This window comes from Perissodus microlepis, chromosome 11 (assembly GCF_051167445.1).
Source record: "Perissodus microlepis isolate ML-2025 ecotype Zambia chromosome 11, ASM5116744v1, whole genome shotgun sequence".
Classification (NCBI taxonomy): domain Eukaryota; kingdom Metazoa; phylum Chordata; class Actinopteri; order Cichliformes; family Cichlidae; genus Perissodus; species Perissodus microlepis.
This window is the reverse complement of record NC_140471.1, coordinates 34760355-34777319: the sequence shown is the minus strand read 5'-3', so window position 1 is coordinate 34777319 and position 16965 is coordinate 34760355. Positions and strand designations below refer to the sequence as shown.

The following is a 16965-nucleotide window of genomic DNA, read 5'->3' as shown; positions in this document are numbered from 1 at the left end:
GTCTCACTGCTCCTTGGGCCAGACGAGTTGCAAAAATTGCGATCACTTGCCTCTTCCTTTTTCGTACTGTGACAGACATTTTTCATCACAACGTTTTCACCTAACACGATGTCTCACAACGACATCGATCATCAGTTAAGAAACAACTCGGACGTTGCACCAGACATATATGTGACAGGTTGGATTGTTGGGTTAAAGCCCAAATGTGTTAACTGCTCTTAGCGTAACGGTGTGTTACGGAAGCAACATAATTCCAAGATCAGGCATGCGTATGAACACATTGAGGAGTTATAGGAAGAGGAACCGCGGGTTTGTTCTGTGCCAGTTACTGCTGGGATTTCGTATCGTTTTGGGCATGTGGGTAGGGTGTCAGTAACATTCTTTTAACAGTCTGTTCCTGTTGAGGCCAGTTTTAGTTTTCTTTGCGCTGAAGGCAATTTGGCTTTTAATGATGGAGGAAGAAGTCAATTATTCCACAGTGGTTTTCAAAACTGGTGCTTCACTAACAAAAGGTAAGTTACTCTCCTCCTTCATTCAAAAATGATTCACTGATAAGTCTGACTGTTTATATCTTTGTGAAGTTCCCTGATGAAAGAACGCTGCTCTGTTCACATCATATTTTCCTGTTTTTCTTTAAAAACAACAAAAAGATTATTTTTCAATAAAATTCGGAGACATTCAAATCACTACAAAGCACAACATTTCTATATTAATACGCCAAGTCATGAGCTCAGACTTATCTTTTTGAGTTTATCACATTGTTTGGCTTTATCATAAATGATGTGATAAAGCTAGTTTGAAAAATAGCACATGGCACACATGTCAGACTTGTTGGTATGAATCCCTGCATTCAGTCATTTGTGTCTTCTAGAAAAAAATCGAGGACTCAACCATTTATTCTGAAGTTAAATCTAAAGCGCCTGCTGGTCCTCCTCCTACACCTGGTAAGTTATAACATTCATGCAGATATTACATGAACAACAAAGCAAATTCATGCTTTAAACTTTCTGTATTTGACAATGACACAGCCTGAGAAAACAGACCAACACAAGTAATGCAGAAATACTGCAACCACCTGCAGAGACTAAGGCAAGTCTTGAGTAGTACAAAATCCATAGAGGCTGGGGTCTGTCACACCAGGCAACATCCCAGGTGCAGCCTGTGTAAAGATGCCCCTCAGACATCCAGCACATAACTGCAGGGTGCAAGATGCTAGCAGGCAGGACATACATGGAACGCCATAACCCAGTGGTCGGCACAGTATAAGAGATAAGATAGGATAAGATAAACCTTTTTTAGTCCTCACATGGGAAATTTGTTGGGTCACGGCAGGAAGTGAACAGTGCAAAGTTACAAGCAGGAATAATTAAGAAAAACAATGGAATAGAATAAGATAACATAGAATAAAATACTGTGTTTTGTTGGAACAGATCCAGTGAGACTTCTAGCTACAAACCAGTGGAGGCTAACCTAACGAACATAGTAGTGGTGGACAAGCAGTTCACTTTCAAAAGTGTTCATTTAACAGTTAAAGGAGTCAACACATATAGACGCTTTTCTAGTGTTAGGTTTAAAACTCACTGTGTTAATTTAACAATGGTGATTTTGCAGAGTGTGGTGTGTGAGGGGAAGGAGAAGGAAAGAAAAGGGGAACATAGAGCGAGCTAAGAGATCAATGCTATGCTTTAATGACACATGACTGCGCATTTTGTAATTCTGTGGGTTGTGTTGTAGTCAAACTCATCTCTATGAGTCCATTCTTTTAGTTATTTCTATCTTCCAGAAAAAAACGAGGACCCAGCCATTTATTCTGAAGTTAAATCTAAAGCGCCTGCTGGTCCTCCTCCTGCACCTGGTAAGTTATAAAATCCCTTTTTCATCTTCACTAATTTAGCAGCAAAATGTTTTAGACCATCAGTGGAACAAATGTATTCACTACCTGTATGTCTCTGACAACATCTGACATGAACATCTGGTGCCTCAGTGGTCCTGAGAGGCTAACACAACAAAGCCTAAGAAAACAGACAACACACGAGCAAAGGAATGAGCTTGCTGCAGCATCACACAACAGTAAAAGTCCATGTGACAGTTTCTCATAATAATGACGTCAAATTTCTCATTAGAAGCAGAAGGCAAAGCAGCTGCATGCTCCAATTTCCGTCTACTGCTGGCATGTTTGGAGATACTTTGTGTCCTCCTGCTGGTGGGCATCATCGCCATCATCTACAGTAAGTCTGAGTTCAGCACACCAAACTCGTTTCAGCTGGGTTTTTTTTTATTAGTTTCACTGTTTGTTTACCTTTCTTAATTATTATAATATGGAGGGTAATTAACAGGGGCAGATATTACAATACAAAGACAACACCATGTGAAAGCTGCTGAGTCACAAATTTGACCAAAAAATAGAAATAAAAAATAAATAAAGACAGTTTTCATCGTATTTTCAACTTTTTGTTACATTTAGTTCTCATGTTCTCCCAAAAGTCTAGCTTTCATTTTTATTTTAAGTAAATAAAATATTTTTGTGCATCGATTTTCTAATTCTCTGTTTAGTGTTGGTTCTGTTCAAAGAATTTTACTTTGATATTTGGTGTTTTTAAACCATCAAAGGTTTGATGGTTTTGAGTTTTCAGGGCCAGCTGTTATGCAGTTTGCTTTACATCACATTACATTATAAATGCCAGTAAAGATTTTTGAATTATTCTTGAAGATCTGATGTGTGATTTAAGTGTTAAGTTATTGTTTCTGAGCAGTCCACAATAACCTTACAGAACACTGCAGAACCTCATGTTATTTCTGAAGTTTTATGAACAAAAGGTGTATTATAATTATTGTTAGTAGTAGTAGTAGTATTCCTGAGTAAACGAAACTTGGCTAATTTGGGGTGATTTTTAGGCTTGAAGTTACATAGTGAAGCTTTATGAAAAACTCGACCTGCTGCTGTGAGTAACGACAGTGACATTAAAGAGTGAAAGAAGGAAGTAATGGTTCTATAAGTCCAGCCTAAACAACCATATATGTGGTTTGTTTTCATTATAGGCATCATGTGATGTGGCAATGAAAAAAGAAAGGATTGGTTAGCTGCAAAAATGTGTGAACACTGAGAAACTTTTCACAACTCTGTGAAAATGACTGAAAATGCTAGTGTGGACGTGGAGCCTTTTCAGATGAAAATGCCGTTTTCAAATCTATCTGGGCTAGTGTGGACGTAGCCTGAAATTCATCCACCCCATCCTCCTCCCTGTGCAAACCCTGTTAATTTCTAACACATATTTATTCCTACTTAGCTTCTGTCATGATTTAATGGTTGTTTGTGGATCAGTTAGTTAAAAGTACTCATTACATATTCACTGTATGTGGAAAAACCTTCAAAGCTGTTTATAAAGGTGGCTTAAAAAAACAGAGATTAATTTTTCCCCATATAACCTGAACCTTTTTTTTTTTTAATCTCTTTCCCACTAAAATACGAAACTGCATTTTATTACTTGTTACTCGAACTTTCTGTACCTCTAGTGCCTGGATTTTAATTTAAGGCTAATTTTCCTTTTTACTATTTATTACCTTCTACTGGTGGTTAAAAAAAAACATTTTATAATACATTCATGTTTTAGTGTGTTTGGTGTCTTCAGCTTTGTCGCACAATGAAGACAGGAAGAGAAGGCTCCTCTGTTAGGACTGGATGTGAACCCTCATTGGTCGGCTGTGATGATGAGTGCTGTGCTGTCTTCTCTCCTTCACAGTGAGTTTGCTATTTAAGGTACAGGCAGCAAACCTCAGTAACCTCACAGCAGAACATCAGCGGCTGGCCATGGAGAAGGAAATCTCAGACAATAAAACTCAGGAGCTGAGAAGAGAGAGAGACAATCTCAACCGGACGCTGGAAGCCATCCTGAAGTTTGATAACTTTCCAGTAAAAGATTACTGTCCTAATAAACGTGAGTGCTTCATTGTGCTTGCCTCAAAAATTAATAAGCTTCCTATGTCAAAATTTATTAGGAGCTGAAGATGATCAACAGTATGATAGAGCCATGAGAGTATGAACGGAGAATTTATGTGACAAATTTAAATAGAAAACAACAAAACAAGTAAGTGTGCAGGTTGGGAGAGATGATTTGAACTGGTCACAAAACCCAGGAAAACACAGCAGCCAGTATTTAAATAAACAGCAAAACAGGTCCGTTATGTAAAGAGCCTCAAATATCATCTAAAATTTGCAACAATTTATTTTGACTTTACCGCACATGGAATCTGTTCTCCTTTGAACTGACCTTCAACCCCTGCGCATCAGTTGGCAGTATGTCCCTCATCTTTGTTACAATTCTCAGGAGTGAACGGCTCACCCAACATGCGATAACACATAGATGCATATTTGCCACACTAAAAACAATAAAGCAAACCAGCACCTCACTGTCTTTTGCCTTTCTCTAAAACTAAGGATCCACTGACCATTAAGTTTAAGGGAAACTTAAGAATTTCTCATTAGCAAAATCAAGGAATCTCTGTGTTCTCATTGTTTCCAGAGAACGACTCATCAAAGCTACTTTAAAATGGAAAGTAGAAAAGAAAACAGTGTGAATCTTTTAGCTTTTTTTCTACGTAACGAAATTTGATAATGTTGTTAATGAGCCTACATTGAGTCTAGTTTCTAATCTCCTTGCAGAGTGCCAGCCATGCCGCAGTGGCTGGATCCTATTTAAGAACAAGTGCTACCTGTTTTACAATGAGAGCGCCCCCTGGAAAACTTGGAGGCAAAGCCGAGATTATTGCAAACGCAAAGCTGCAGATCTGGTTGTTGTTGACGATCTCGAAGAGCAGGTGAGCCCTAACAACAAGACCACAACACAATTACAGCCATGATATTTTCTTACATAACTGATGATAATTCATAAATGTCACTGAATGACGAATGATATGACCCACAGGAATTTCTCAGTAGACACATAACATATTACTATAGTATACATCACGGATACTTTATTGGGTTACAGAAGATAGCAAATAACTGGGTCTGGATTGATGGACACAATGACACGCTGAGGTAAGAAAACTGTCTTACAGCTACAGAAAAAAGTTACAGCAGTGGTGGGAATGACTGAATGATTAATGATAAAATAATATTGTGATTTATATGCCAATAATAATAATATTGGATAAAGTGATTTCAGTAAAAGAAGATGCATTATGAAAGAAATTATACAGAAATAAAATATTTGGGATGTTTTTACACATGCTGACGTTCATGTCCTGCTTTTATAGTTACTGGGTGAACGAGATGTCAGACACTTCAGTCTCATATGTGCTGATCATCCCTGGGACGAATGCCACAAAAAGCTGGGTCAAAGCAGGCAGTATCTTTGAGAACAAATTCATCTGTGAGATAGACGCCCTGCTTTTGTCCACTTAGTTCCAGCTGCTGTTCTCTGTGTGCTCTTCCACGTTGCCATCCATGCTCCAGATACTGTCTGCATTATTTGTTTCTCATCTTTATAATGGAGGATGGAGAACTTGTAGTTTTTCAGCTGCTGCAACTATTTATGAAAACAGACTTTGAGCAGAACAGTGTGTGTGCCGCCAAAAAGCAGAAATAACGCAACACTGTACTTTTACACCGAGCAACATTGCATGTATTGATTACATAATTCATGTTGCAAGTTCCATCCTGTGTCAACCTCAACACTGTCTCCATCGGTCTCTGTTGTAAAGTGACGGCGGTTCAAGGAAAAGTTTTGGGGTTTTGTTAATCATCTATTTAAAATAACAGCATGATGCAGATGTTTTAAAGCCCTTTTTGATGGAAAGACAGTCACTGCACTTCACATGTTCAACAGGCATATTTATCTTTTTAACTTTTTGATTCATCTAGGAAGAAATTTGAGATACAGTAACACTTTAAGGATTTTTCTGAGCCACTGTAGCAATGACAAAGGGTCGACTCAACAAGATTTTTTTTTTAAATTTTTTTTTAAAAAGCTCCTGACCCTTTTGTTACTTTTAATAGTGAAGTGAGGATAGTGCTCAGCATCTGAACACCCACTGAGCTGTCAGTTTAAAGAAATATTTAAATCACAACCAACACTGATGTTGAAACTCAGGTAAATGAAGGTCGAACATATATTTAATTAATAAAATGATCCAAAAGATCATAAAAAGACATTTATTCTACTATTCAGTTTTTTAATCTTTGGCATTGGTGACTCGAACCAAGATATTTGGTTCGAATTGAAGGCAAAAGGGTCATTTTTTGTTGTTACCATGGATGCATTCTTCTCACATCTTGATTAAAGGAACAGTTCACCCAAAAATCTTTTCCCCCTCTGGCCTGTAGTGCTATTTATCCATCTGGGTTAGAGTTGCCAGGTTTTCCAGATATCCACTGAAGACACATCTGCTTTCTCTTAAATACAGTGGAAGTACATGTGACTCACCTTGTGGTGCTGAAAAACATTTGAAAAACTCAGCAGCAACATCTCTTTTTAGAGATCACTCGTGGTTACTCAAGAAGGGAAACAAATTCCTTGTTTAGGCGTTTTAATGTAGGAACTATTTTATTTTCTATCATCTTCACAAAAAAAAGCTTACAGCTAATCAACATTACAGCTCAGGAAACAAGAATCTCATCAAAGTTTACATCTGTCACAAGTGTGTGCGTCTTGTCCCAGGAACATGCTGACACACCTGTCAGGTGACTAAAACTCTGCAAATGATCTATGCACATGAATATTTTCTAATTCCTACAAAAGATACAAAAATATTGTATATTTGTTTACTTTGTTGTTTAAAACAAAGACAATTTTAAATAAAAGAATCAAAAGTACAAAAGTCTGCTGAGTCTGATCATTTAATTTGCATATAAAACCAGCATGTGTCACAATACTCCACGTCCTGCACCAGTACTGTAAAAACACAACACAGCTGGGGTCTCCGTCAAAGGGAGCTTGTAAAAAGATTCTTTGTATTTCATGTTTACCTCCCAGAACAACTAAACTGACTCCAGCTATAATCGCTGTTAGGTTAGAAAAGCCACGTCTGGTTGTGATGGATTATTTAGGGCACATTTCATGTTATAAAGGCAATCTTTAAAAAAAATCATCATCAACTTGTCTAAACAGCATCGGGCTTGTAATGAGCTTCACCTGCTGGATGTAGTTAAAGATGTTTTCCAGTTTGCTGAAAACATCCAAAATTCCTTTACAGTCCATGTTTAGACTGTAACTCACCGAGTTCCTCTAATATCGACTAAGCAAAGCTAAACAGGAAGCACTCACATGAAACCTCAGCTGATTTTTTTTTTTAAACCACAATTTCACTCGTTTATTCCGGTCATGTCAAAGGATCATGCTAACATTTCTGCCATGTGGACTTGTAAGAAGAATAAATGGGTGCAAAGTGCTTCCTGTTTATATTTGCTGGTCGACATTGATGATTAGCACCACAGACGAGTACACTGGGAAGCACGTCCTCTTCAGACATGGAAGTAGATTCCCAGCTAATCACACACTAGTCTTTAGACTTCTTCTTCTTCCTCTTCAGAGGAGGAGGAGCCTCCTCATCTGCACATGTTTTGTCCTTTTTGCACTTTTTCCTTTTCTTCCCTGTTGACTCTGTGACGTCTGAGTCCTCCAGTCCTGTGTGATTTGATTGGCTAGACTCCTTACAGTCACTGTCATTTTCCTTTGGGGGTTTAGAGGATTTCTTCTTCTTCTTGCCCTCGTCAGCATGCATCTCAGCAGTCATCTCCTCGCTCTCTGCAGCCGGTGAATGCGTCTCTTCGACTCTGTTCTCCTCCACTTTGTTCTTCTTCTTTTGCTTCTTCTTCTTCTTGTGCGAATCGTCTGCCTCACAGTTTTCTACATGGATCAAATCCTCATCAGTTCTTTCCTCGGGATCAGCGCTCCTCTTTTCCTTCTTCTTCTTTTTCTTTTTAGGTTGAACATCTGTTGTGGGAGTTTCACACACTTCATCACTACTCTTCTCATTCATTTTCATCTTTTTTCTGCTTGCCGTCATCTCCTCCTGCGTCTCTAAACAGGAGGCTGGAGGAGGAGCACTTGCTGGTTGGTTCTTCTTTCCATACTTGGCCATGAACTCGGCCTCCTGCTGCTCCAGCCTGGCTAACTTGGCGCTCATGGTCAAGCCGTGCCTGGCTCCCCTAAAATAACAGAAGCACAGAAAACTGGGTTATGCTTTTTTACAGTTCTTTGATGTTTTTTCCATGTTGAATTCTACAAATCGTATCATCTTACTTGTGAGCTGTGCGTCCTCCACAAACCTTCATAAGATCAGTGTCAGACAGCCTGCAGAGAGTCAGACAGAAACCTCACGATGTAACTTCTCAGATAAAAGGTCCGAATACAATTCCAAGTCTCAGTTGCTGATGAGATCAGATGTTGTGAATGTTTGTCTTACTTGGTGGTGCTGGAGAGATCCATCCTCTGCTCATCCTCCTCATCAGAGCTGCTGCTGTCATCAGAGCTGGAGGCCTTCGGCTCTGGCTGCTCCTGACCAGACAGCAGCGTGGCAGACTGAAAGAAGAGCCAGGCGTTTGTTTGTTTGTGTGAATAAAATAAACTACATTTAAAAACACAATAAGTGTCCATGTCATGCACAAAAGTGCCGTAATGTCCCACTGTAAGGCCCGCTTTAGACTTCTGTGGGGAAACTTTGCAGAGCCTACGATGTGAACTACATAAATGGCCGACGTCGTTGACGCTGTTTATGCTTTTGCTGTTACTGTGTGGTCGTGTCCCCGTGTTTTATAAGCGGTGCCAGCCGGGTTCCTGCTCTTTGTTACGGTCAGTTTTTGGGGTGCGAACATTTTTACATTTCTTTGTACTTTTCGTCATGTCCACTCAGTTTCTGCAATCGCACACGAACGCTACAACAAAGGTGGAGGTCGAGGCGACGGCATACCTGCTGCTCGGTCAGATTTGGGGACCGCAGCATTGTTGGAGCCATTTCTCTCAGTTTCAAAATTGGCGATTTTGATTTTCCTGAACGAGACGCTCTCATGACTCATCGCGTAACGCCAGTGACCAGCAATGAGTGGCAAGCAGTCTGATGACTGAACTGCAGTAAGTACAACAAGAACGGACATGCAGCTGAAAGACAGCAAACAATTACCTTGACAAAGCATCCATACAGCTTATCTTTAGCCAGTGTCGCTTTCCTCGGCTTTTTATTGGAGATCATCCCATCCTCTTCTTCTGCAGTCTTCTTCAGCTTAATCCCATTCTGCATCAGAAAACCAGGAAACACGTTAACGCTGTGTAAGTGAACAAACCAGCTGCTTCCACTCGGAGCCTGAATGGAACTGATGTGAACGTTAAACTGAGTCTGGGCCTTGTTGCAGCTTCCATCAATTCCTCAGAGGTGGTGCTAGAGTATTTAAAAGTAGAATGGGAGGCAGAGCCTTCAGTTTTCAGGCCCCTCTTCTGTGGAACCAGCTTCCAGTTTGGATTCGGGAGACAGAAACTATCTCTACTTTTAAGATTAGGCTTCAAACTTTCCTTTTTGCTAAAGCATATAGTTAGGGCTGGACCAGGTGACCCTGAATCCTCCCTTAGTTATGCTGCAATAGACGTAGGCTGCCGGGGGATTCCCATGATGCATTGAGTTTTTCCTTTCCAGTCACCTTTCTCACTCACTATGTATTAATAGACCTCTCTGCATTGAATCATATCTGTTATTAACCTCTGTCTCTCTTCCACAGCATGTCTTTTATCCTGTCTTCCTTCTCTCACCCCAACCGGTCGCAGCAGATGGCCGCCCCTCCCTGAGCCTGGTTCTGCCGGAGGTTTCTTCCTGTTAAAAGGGAGTTTTTCCTTCCCACTGTCGCCAAAGTGCTTGCTCATAGGGGGTCATATGATTGTTGGGTTTTTCTCTGTATCTATGAAGCGCCTTAAGGCGACTTTTGTTGTGATTTGGCGCTATATAAATAAAATTGAATTGAATTGAATTGGTGCTCTGAAACGTCAAACTGCTCCTAAACTCCTGAAAATATTCTCACACTGAGCAGCCAAAGCAAAAAAACCCAGCTGCACTCAGGTGGACGAGCTAAATAAATAAGTACGAGCAAAACCTAAAAAATAAAACAAATGAGCGACCTACTTGATCAGACTCCACCTGCAGGCTGGAGGAGGCTTTATTGAAGACATGATCCCACCAGTGGAAGGTGAACTGCTCCCCTTCTTTATGGCCAACCTTGCAGAAGAAATGTAAATGGCCCTCTCAGCTTAAACCTGTTTTAGCGTCAACACAAGCGTCTGCTGCATAAAGACAAACAGCACTTACTCCTCCTTTGTCACACTTCACTTTCACCTTGATGGCCTCCGATATGCCGTTTTCAGCTCGTCCCAGTCCTTTACCTGAGGAGAGAAAGCGCCGATCAGACTCCTGCACCTGAGCTCCGACCCTCACGAGCGCCGCTTTAATGTCTGAATGAAGAAGTTCAAAGTATGTTACCGTGCTCCCAGCCGTGCCGAAGGAGCTGCTGCTCCGCAAACTTCAAGCCACGACTTTTCTCTTGAACGACCTCAGCCATCTGCACACAGACACAGTTAAATATAAGCAAACCCATTCAATTCTTTTTTTGTATTTCTGGACATTTGATAAATAAAAGCCATGTTACACCTGAGTAACTTAAACCCTTAAAACAGTTAAGTATGCAGAGAAAACCTAGTGTGTGTTCTTAGTACAAAGTGCGATGTTCTTTTACATGTAACTTGTCTAGTTGATTCCCTGCTGGGATGAGATCATGGCTGTATGTTTGGATGCTCTCAGCACAGCATCCATGGTGTGATGCTGCAGGACTCCCTCTCCCACACTTCCTATCAGAAATAATATGTAATGTCTACCTTCCTTTTAGGACTGGGCGATATATCGAGTTTTTAAATATATCGATATATTTTTATACGAGATAAGAGATGTGTGCCATAAAGTGCAAAATGAAGAATGTGTGAAACTGTGTCCTGCCCCGAAACAAACCACCTTACAGAACTCGTATACCGTATTTTTCGGACTATAACCTTACATTAAAATGCTGTCATTTTCTCAAAAATCGACAGTATGACATGTTTGAGTTCTCCTTACTGACCGCGAACCGATTTTATGTGCTACACGGCGCTCAGCAATCTGTCAAAAATGCTTTAGTACGACTTTTCTAAGCTACGAAGCTGCACCGCTTGATGGTTTGTCGGAGCATTACGGCTAGCGTAGTCAGAAGCCTCGCGGAGTGATACGTACTGTGCTTCAACGTAATATTACCGTAGTGTGTGTGTATAAGGACCACAAAGGGCACCTGTAAGAGACACGGTTACGAAGAGGATTTCAAACTCCATGCTGTCAGTCACGCAGTAGAAGTTGGGAACAGAGCAGCTGTGAAATCTGTCTTTGTTATTATGCTCAGCGTCTGTTAGTTTACATTTTGACTGCACAGTTGTGAGCTTTTTGTTATGCACAAAAACAACACTGTTTTCTTTTATTTATAGAGCATTATTATTTAATAAATGCTGATAATTTATTTCTGAGTAATTTTTTCATGTACATCTGTATGTGAATAAAAGTGCCTGTGTGACATCTGGGACTCAGCTTAGACTAAGAACTCTCTGTTTGTTCTTATTTAATGGCTTTAAAAAATATCGAGATATATATCGTGTATCGCCATCCAGCTAAAAAATATTGAGATGTGAATTTTAGGCCATATCGCCCAGTCCTACTTCTTTTCCTCACTTGGTGTAAGACAAATCACCCAGGGTAGCAGACAGGAGAGGTGGAGGAGTGATGGAGAGAATAGATTAAGATTTTCAGGTAATGGTTGAAAAATAAATGGCACCCAGAGAGCAGGTCAGTCACAAACACACATCTGTGCATTCGATCACTTAAGATCAATTTCAGTAAGTTTGTGCAAAAATCTCTGATACTTTTCCTTGATGTCTGAATAATAAAAATAATGACATGAAAATCCGCTTAAGGATAAGCAGAAGCGAATGGATGGATGGATGGACTTGAAAATCCAAGCTCGCTCTGTATGTCTGCGCCTGGCCTCGTGGCCTGTATGTATTGTGACTGGTGAGTTTTACAGGGTCCTGTCTACTGTTCTTTCTGTACAACAGCTGCAGTGTTATGAATATACAGACCCATCTATCTCCCTAAAACCTAAAGGAGACGAGACCTTCCCTATTATTGCCTTTCAGCTCTGACTACTCCACCTCCCTCATAAAGAGTCTGATTGCGCTTTTTGTCCACAGCAAACATTTTCTTATTGCTTTTGTTAGTCAGTTCTTGTTTTCATTCGCAGATTTTACTTCATTAGTGATAACTTTTAAAAAAAGCTCCGATTTCTCATTTCCTATTAATTACACTGATTATCTGTGTTTTTGGAGACTTGGTGTATCGACGTATTTGATGGAGAGCAGTTTGAGTCAACTCCGGTTTGAAACGTGCAACAGAAATAAAAGTCACGTGACTTTGTGTTTCTGACTGTTAATCTAAAGACTTTTCAAATGTTTTATACATCCAATATATTTTAAAGGAATCGTTTTAGCCAAGATATTGAGACATGTCGCGCACGGTTAGCCTATAAAACCAGTCTGCTTCTCTTATAACCTGCCGTGTAACTGCAGAGAGGTTTAAAGCAGATCTCAGGACCTGAGCAGGTTTAAGAGTGAAGTTAAAACTGGTGAATTTGCGCATTTTCCTGGGATGCTAACTGAACCGGTTTCGCTCTTTAAATCTACACTGGACGAGCTAACAGCTAGCGTTAAACACCTCGATGTTCACGGCCGTTTCTAGACCAATGTTTCCCGAACCTTCAGCGATACAACAGAGATAACAAGTCCACAAACCTCCGTTTGACTCGTTTGTTTCTGTCGAACTGTTTCACTGAAAAACGTGAGGACTGGAACCGTGCAGGAGCATCAGAGTGTAAACATGCGGTGCCAGCAGACCGCTGACATGACACCGGAAACACGTCACGGAAGGGAGACGGTGCCCCCCCCTTCCCCAATAACTTTATTAACATGTGCATAAATTAAAGGAACCAAAACAAACAAACAAAAACCCAGTAATTGCTGTATTCACATCTGTTATATCACAGCACACAGCAGAGATACATAATAAATGATGCATAAAAAATCAAACAAAAAATAGTTATAGTCTAATGTCTCTGTCACCCCAAAATTTCATTAATCTTCTGTCCTCCATGTCCTTATGTATTCATGGGCACTTTGTCCCCTAAACATGTGGTTACACAGTTTACACAGTTTGTTTGAATGTACTTGTTATCAACAAAGTTTTGAAAATGACACCTGTGTATTTACAATCAGAGTACCACACTGATGAAAATGAAAAGATTATCCAAATTAATAAATTCATAGATAAATAAAACCAGTTCAATGAGGAAGTTCAGGAAACGCCATAATATCAGCATTTCATACATGGAAAAATAACAGAAAACGATCCACATGGAAGCACAAATGTAACCATTTTATTACAAAATTAAATCAGTTCAGTGCTTCTAGGATTTTAAGTTTAATTTACCTGTTGTATTCTATGTGTGTGTGTGTGTGTGTGTGTGTGTGTGTGTGTGGCCTTTCAAACAACGTCATGCAGGGTTGATGTTGTTAATGACTGACTCTGTGTCAGTAGGTGGCAGCATTACATACCAGAAAGAATAAGAAAACAATCAATTGTTAAACCTGGGGTGGTGCAAATGTGTTCTCTTACTGACATCAAAAATGAGCCATATTTTAAAAATTGGTATTAATACAGATGTTTTCCAGGTTTATTCCTGCACACAGAGGAAAAACTGACTAATGGCTGCACTCCTTTCTGATGAATACGTTTTTTAAAGAAGAATTAACAATTCAAGATCTCCCTATATGAGATTACCTTGTCAAAATACCCCAAACCATGCACTGTGCATTTACTATATTACTGATAATAATTTCAGATAGTCCTTTTCTCTCTGGGAGGACTCAAAATTCCAAATAAAGATTTTTTTTTTTACTCTACACAGTGCTTTTTGCCTCTCTCTACATACAAACTGATCAACACTGACTATTTAGATATCATATTTCAACCAGCAGCTGAAACTTAACCATAAAACTGACAGAGATCGTCAGCTGTAGTTGCTAGTAGCATGTTTTCAGGATGAAGAAACCAAATTGACTTGAATGTTGGGAATGATGTTTGCCGGGTGTAACAGGCAGTTACGCCCAGGATTGCTTCACATCAGCAGATGTTTGCGTTCCTCAGATACCTTTTCTGACCTTACTGGGGAAAGCTAAAAGCGACGCTTAAATGATGTCGGCCATCCCTCAGTGTCCACTCTGTGGGACTGCAGGAAACAATTTTATTTAGCCTCTGCACTGGTTTCCTCACAGTGAGGATGTTTGTTCCAACAGGCCTCCATCCATGAGCTGTTTATCTGTGTCAGCACCCAGCAGGAGGGAAACAGGCATCCTGAACACTCTGGTTATCAGCTGGCCTACTGTTTGGGGAGCAGGAGGCTATTACACAGCTGTCTGTGAGAGACTGGTGAAGAAAGAGAAGATACATGACTAAAAGTCTGTAGACAGTAGCTCTGGTAGTTGACTGGGAGTAAAGCCCTGCAGACAGCGATGTGACAAGTGTGGAGTGAATCTGACTGAGAATCATATGAGTCAAGCCCTGCTGGCCATTGGAAAGAGTTCAGGATTAAAACACCTGAAGCCTTTTTAGAGTACTGCATTTGTGTTTGTTTGCAATGGTATTGCTTATGCAGAAAGATACACAAAGAGTCTCCAAAAATCAGCAGCAAAGAGAAAGAGCACAGAGACAATTGATAGTTTTAGTGAAGGAGAGCATGCAGAGGGTTGGTGTGACGGGCAGGATGTCAGGGATTGGGTGAAATCTGCTGTAGTGACCCCCAAAAGACCGAAGTCAAAAATAGAAGAAAAAGGAAGGAGAGAATTCAACTCAGCATTTATTGTTTGACTCCAAGCTAAAGAAACTTACTTTTTAATCTGTTTTATACTTTTTAATGCTTTTTATATGTTTACACATTTATTTGCAAATGTATCTATTTTGTACATATTTATGTATTAATATATTTGTGCAGATTGTAACTTTACACTGTAAGTATAAATTGTTTCTATGTTCACTGTACTACATGTTCAACACATAAAAGAAACAAATCTGTTTATAATTGTTCAGGTGGTTTCTTTTTCGTCACATGTAACCATTAACCGTGGTTATATGATGCGTACACAAGAATTTATTAACCATCAAATACTGCAGAAGGAATCGATCAGTCACACAGTATTTATAGAGGATGGATGAACATCCTGACTCTCAAAAGTGAAGCCAGTCCTGATGACTAGATTTATTACACTGCAGATCTTATTTATGTTATTTACAAAACATATTGGCAAATGTGTAATTTCTTTCATATACAATGCTAGAGACTTGCACGTACAGCTAAACGGTTTGTGAATGTGGTTATCTCACAGCAGACAGAAACTCTTAGTCTGATTCTTTTCAAAATGCAAAACAATCAAAGCAGTGACTTCTTGGACTTTCAGTTTCAGTTTATTCACAGGCAGACAGGGATACTGAAGAATATACCATATGAATGAGTAAATGTCACAAACTGCCTGTTTTGCATTGATGTGCAGAGTCTATATATGATGTACCACTAGGGGGCAGTGTGACAAACAACCAGTCTTGCCTGTGCTGTAGTTGGTCATTCAGTCAGCTGTGGAGAAGAGCAAACTGTAAACTGAAGGTTAAAACAATGAGGTGTGTCCACTGCAGCCACTGTCAGTGCTTTTCATGCTGTCAGTCTGACATCTCCATCATCAGCATCCTCAGTCTAATCTATACATAATCCATCCTCTGCACATCTGGAAAGCTATCGACTTTATATTAATTATAAAACAAACACTCTTTTTTTTCTTTTACAATAGTTGCCAACATTTTGGAGAGCTAGATTTATTACATCGAATATTTATGTTTTTTACATAACATATTGGTCAATGTGTAATTTCTTTCATATACAATGCTAGAGACTTGCACGTACAGCCAAAGGGTTTGTGAAGGTGGTTATCTCACAGCAGACAGAAGCTCTTAGTTTGATTTTCTTTTTAAAATTCAGAAAACAAACAAAGCAGTGACTTCTTGGACTTTCAGTTTCAGTTCATTCACAGGGAGTCAGAGATACTGAAGACTATACCATATGAGTGAGTACATGTGACAAACTGCCTGGTTTCTGTTTCTAGGCTCTTTTGTCCGATCACACCAAGTGTTAGCGAGAGCTTTTAACTCTCATACTGTCATCTAACTACAGTGACTTCTGGGGAACCATAAAACTGACATGGCAGCATCTTGTGTGACGTCACTGGGTTTAGGTTCATCATCTGTATACAGTCTATGTGTGAAAAGCAAAAATGGCTAATGATCATTTCTATTGCGTGTTTCTGAACAATGAGAAAATCTCGGAGCAGATTTCGTGAAGAATTGACACTTGCCCCCGGAGGTTAGATCAGCAGACTCAATCCTTCATGGATCAATTCACATATTTTAGACTAATTCTGTATTTTTGTCATCTGTCATGCACCAGCTGAAACTTCAGAAAACCCCTGCCCCCGACCTTCCAAGACTCAGCCTGTGATGTTAATTTTGTTTCCACGTTTTCACTATCTTTGCTGCCTGCTGAAACTCTTCTGATTTCAACAACGATCTATCTGAGCTGTATTTTCCACCTGCACACTCACGCTAAACTTACTTTTTTTCCAGGTATTATCCCTCTGGAGCACTTATTCCTGAAAATTTCCAAAACACACACACTTACACATCAAGGTCTGGAGGCCCACCGAACGCAAAAACAACTCCCAGTCTCCCTGCAGACCTCCCCCCTCTCTCTCTCTCCTAAACCTCCTCTCTGCTCTATCCCTCCTTCTCTTCCCTCCTCCTCTCTCAGTCCCCTCG

At 39.9% G+C, this 16965-nt stretch overlaps 2 protein-coding genes across 2 annotated transcripts; one reads left to right on the top strand and one right to left on the bottom strand.

The window, feature by feature from the left end:
• The first annotated feature begins 204 nt into the window (after positions 1-204).
• On the top strand, positions 205-6427 carry LOC146378363 (uncharacterized). The gene is made up of 8 exons (XM_084944763.1): positions 205-512; positions 873-944; positions 1784-1855; positions 2124-2228; positions 3741-3935; positions 4661-4815; positions 4923-5038; positions 5257-6427. The coding sequence occupies exons 1-8, from the start codon at positions 449-451 to the stop codon at positions 5402-5404; spliced, it is 927 nt and encodes a 308-aa protein (XP_084800889.1). The 5' UTR covers positions 205-448; the 3' UTR covers positions 5405-6427.
• An 84-nt stretch (positions 6428-6511) lies between these two features.
• Positions 6512-12964, bottom strand: gpatch4 (G patch domain containing 4). The gene is made up of 8 exons (XM_084944762.1): positions 12843-12964; positions 10462-10540; positions 10291-10364; positions 10108-10200; positions 9121-9231; positions 8407-8522; positions 8244-8294; positions 6512-8149 (listed from the first exon to the last, which is right to left on the bottom strand). The coding sequence occupies exons 2-8, from the start codon at positions 10538-10540 to the stop codon at positions 7498-7500; spliced, it is 1176 nt and encodes a 391-aa protein (XP_084800888.1). The 5' UTR covers positions 12843-12964; the 3' UTR covers positions 6512-7497.
• Between the last annotated feature and the right edge of the window lie 4001 nt (positions 12965-16965).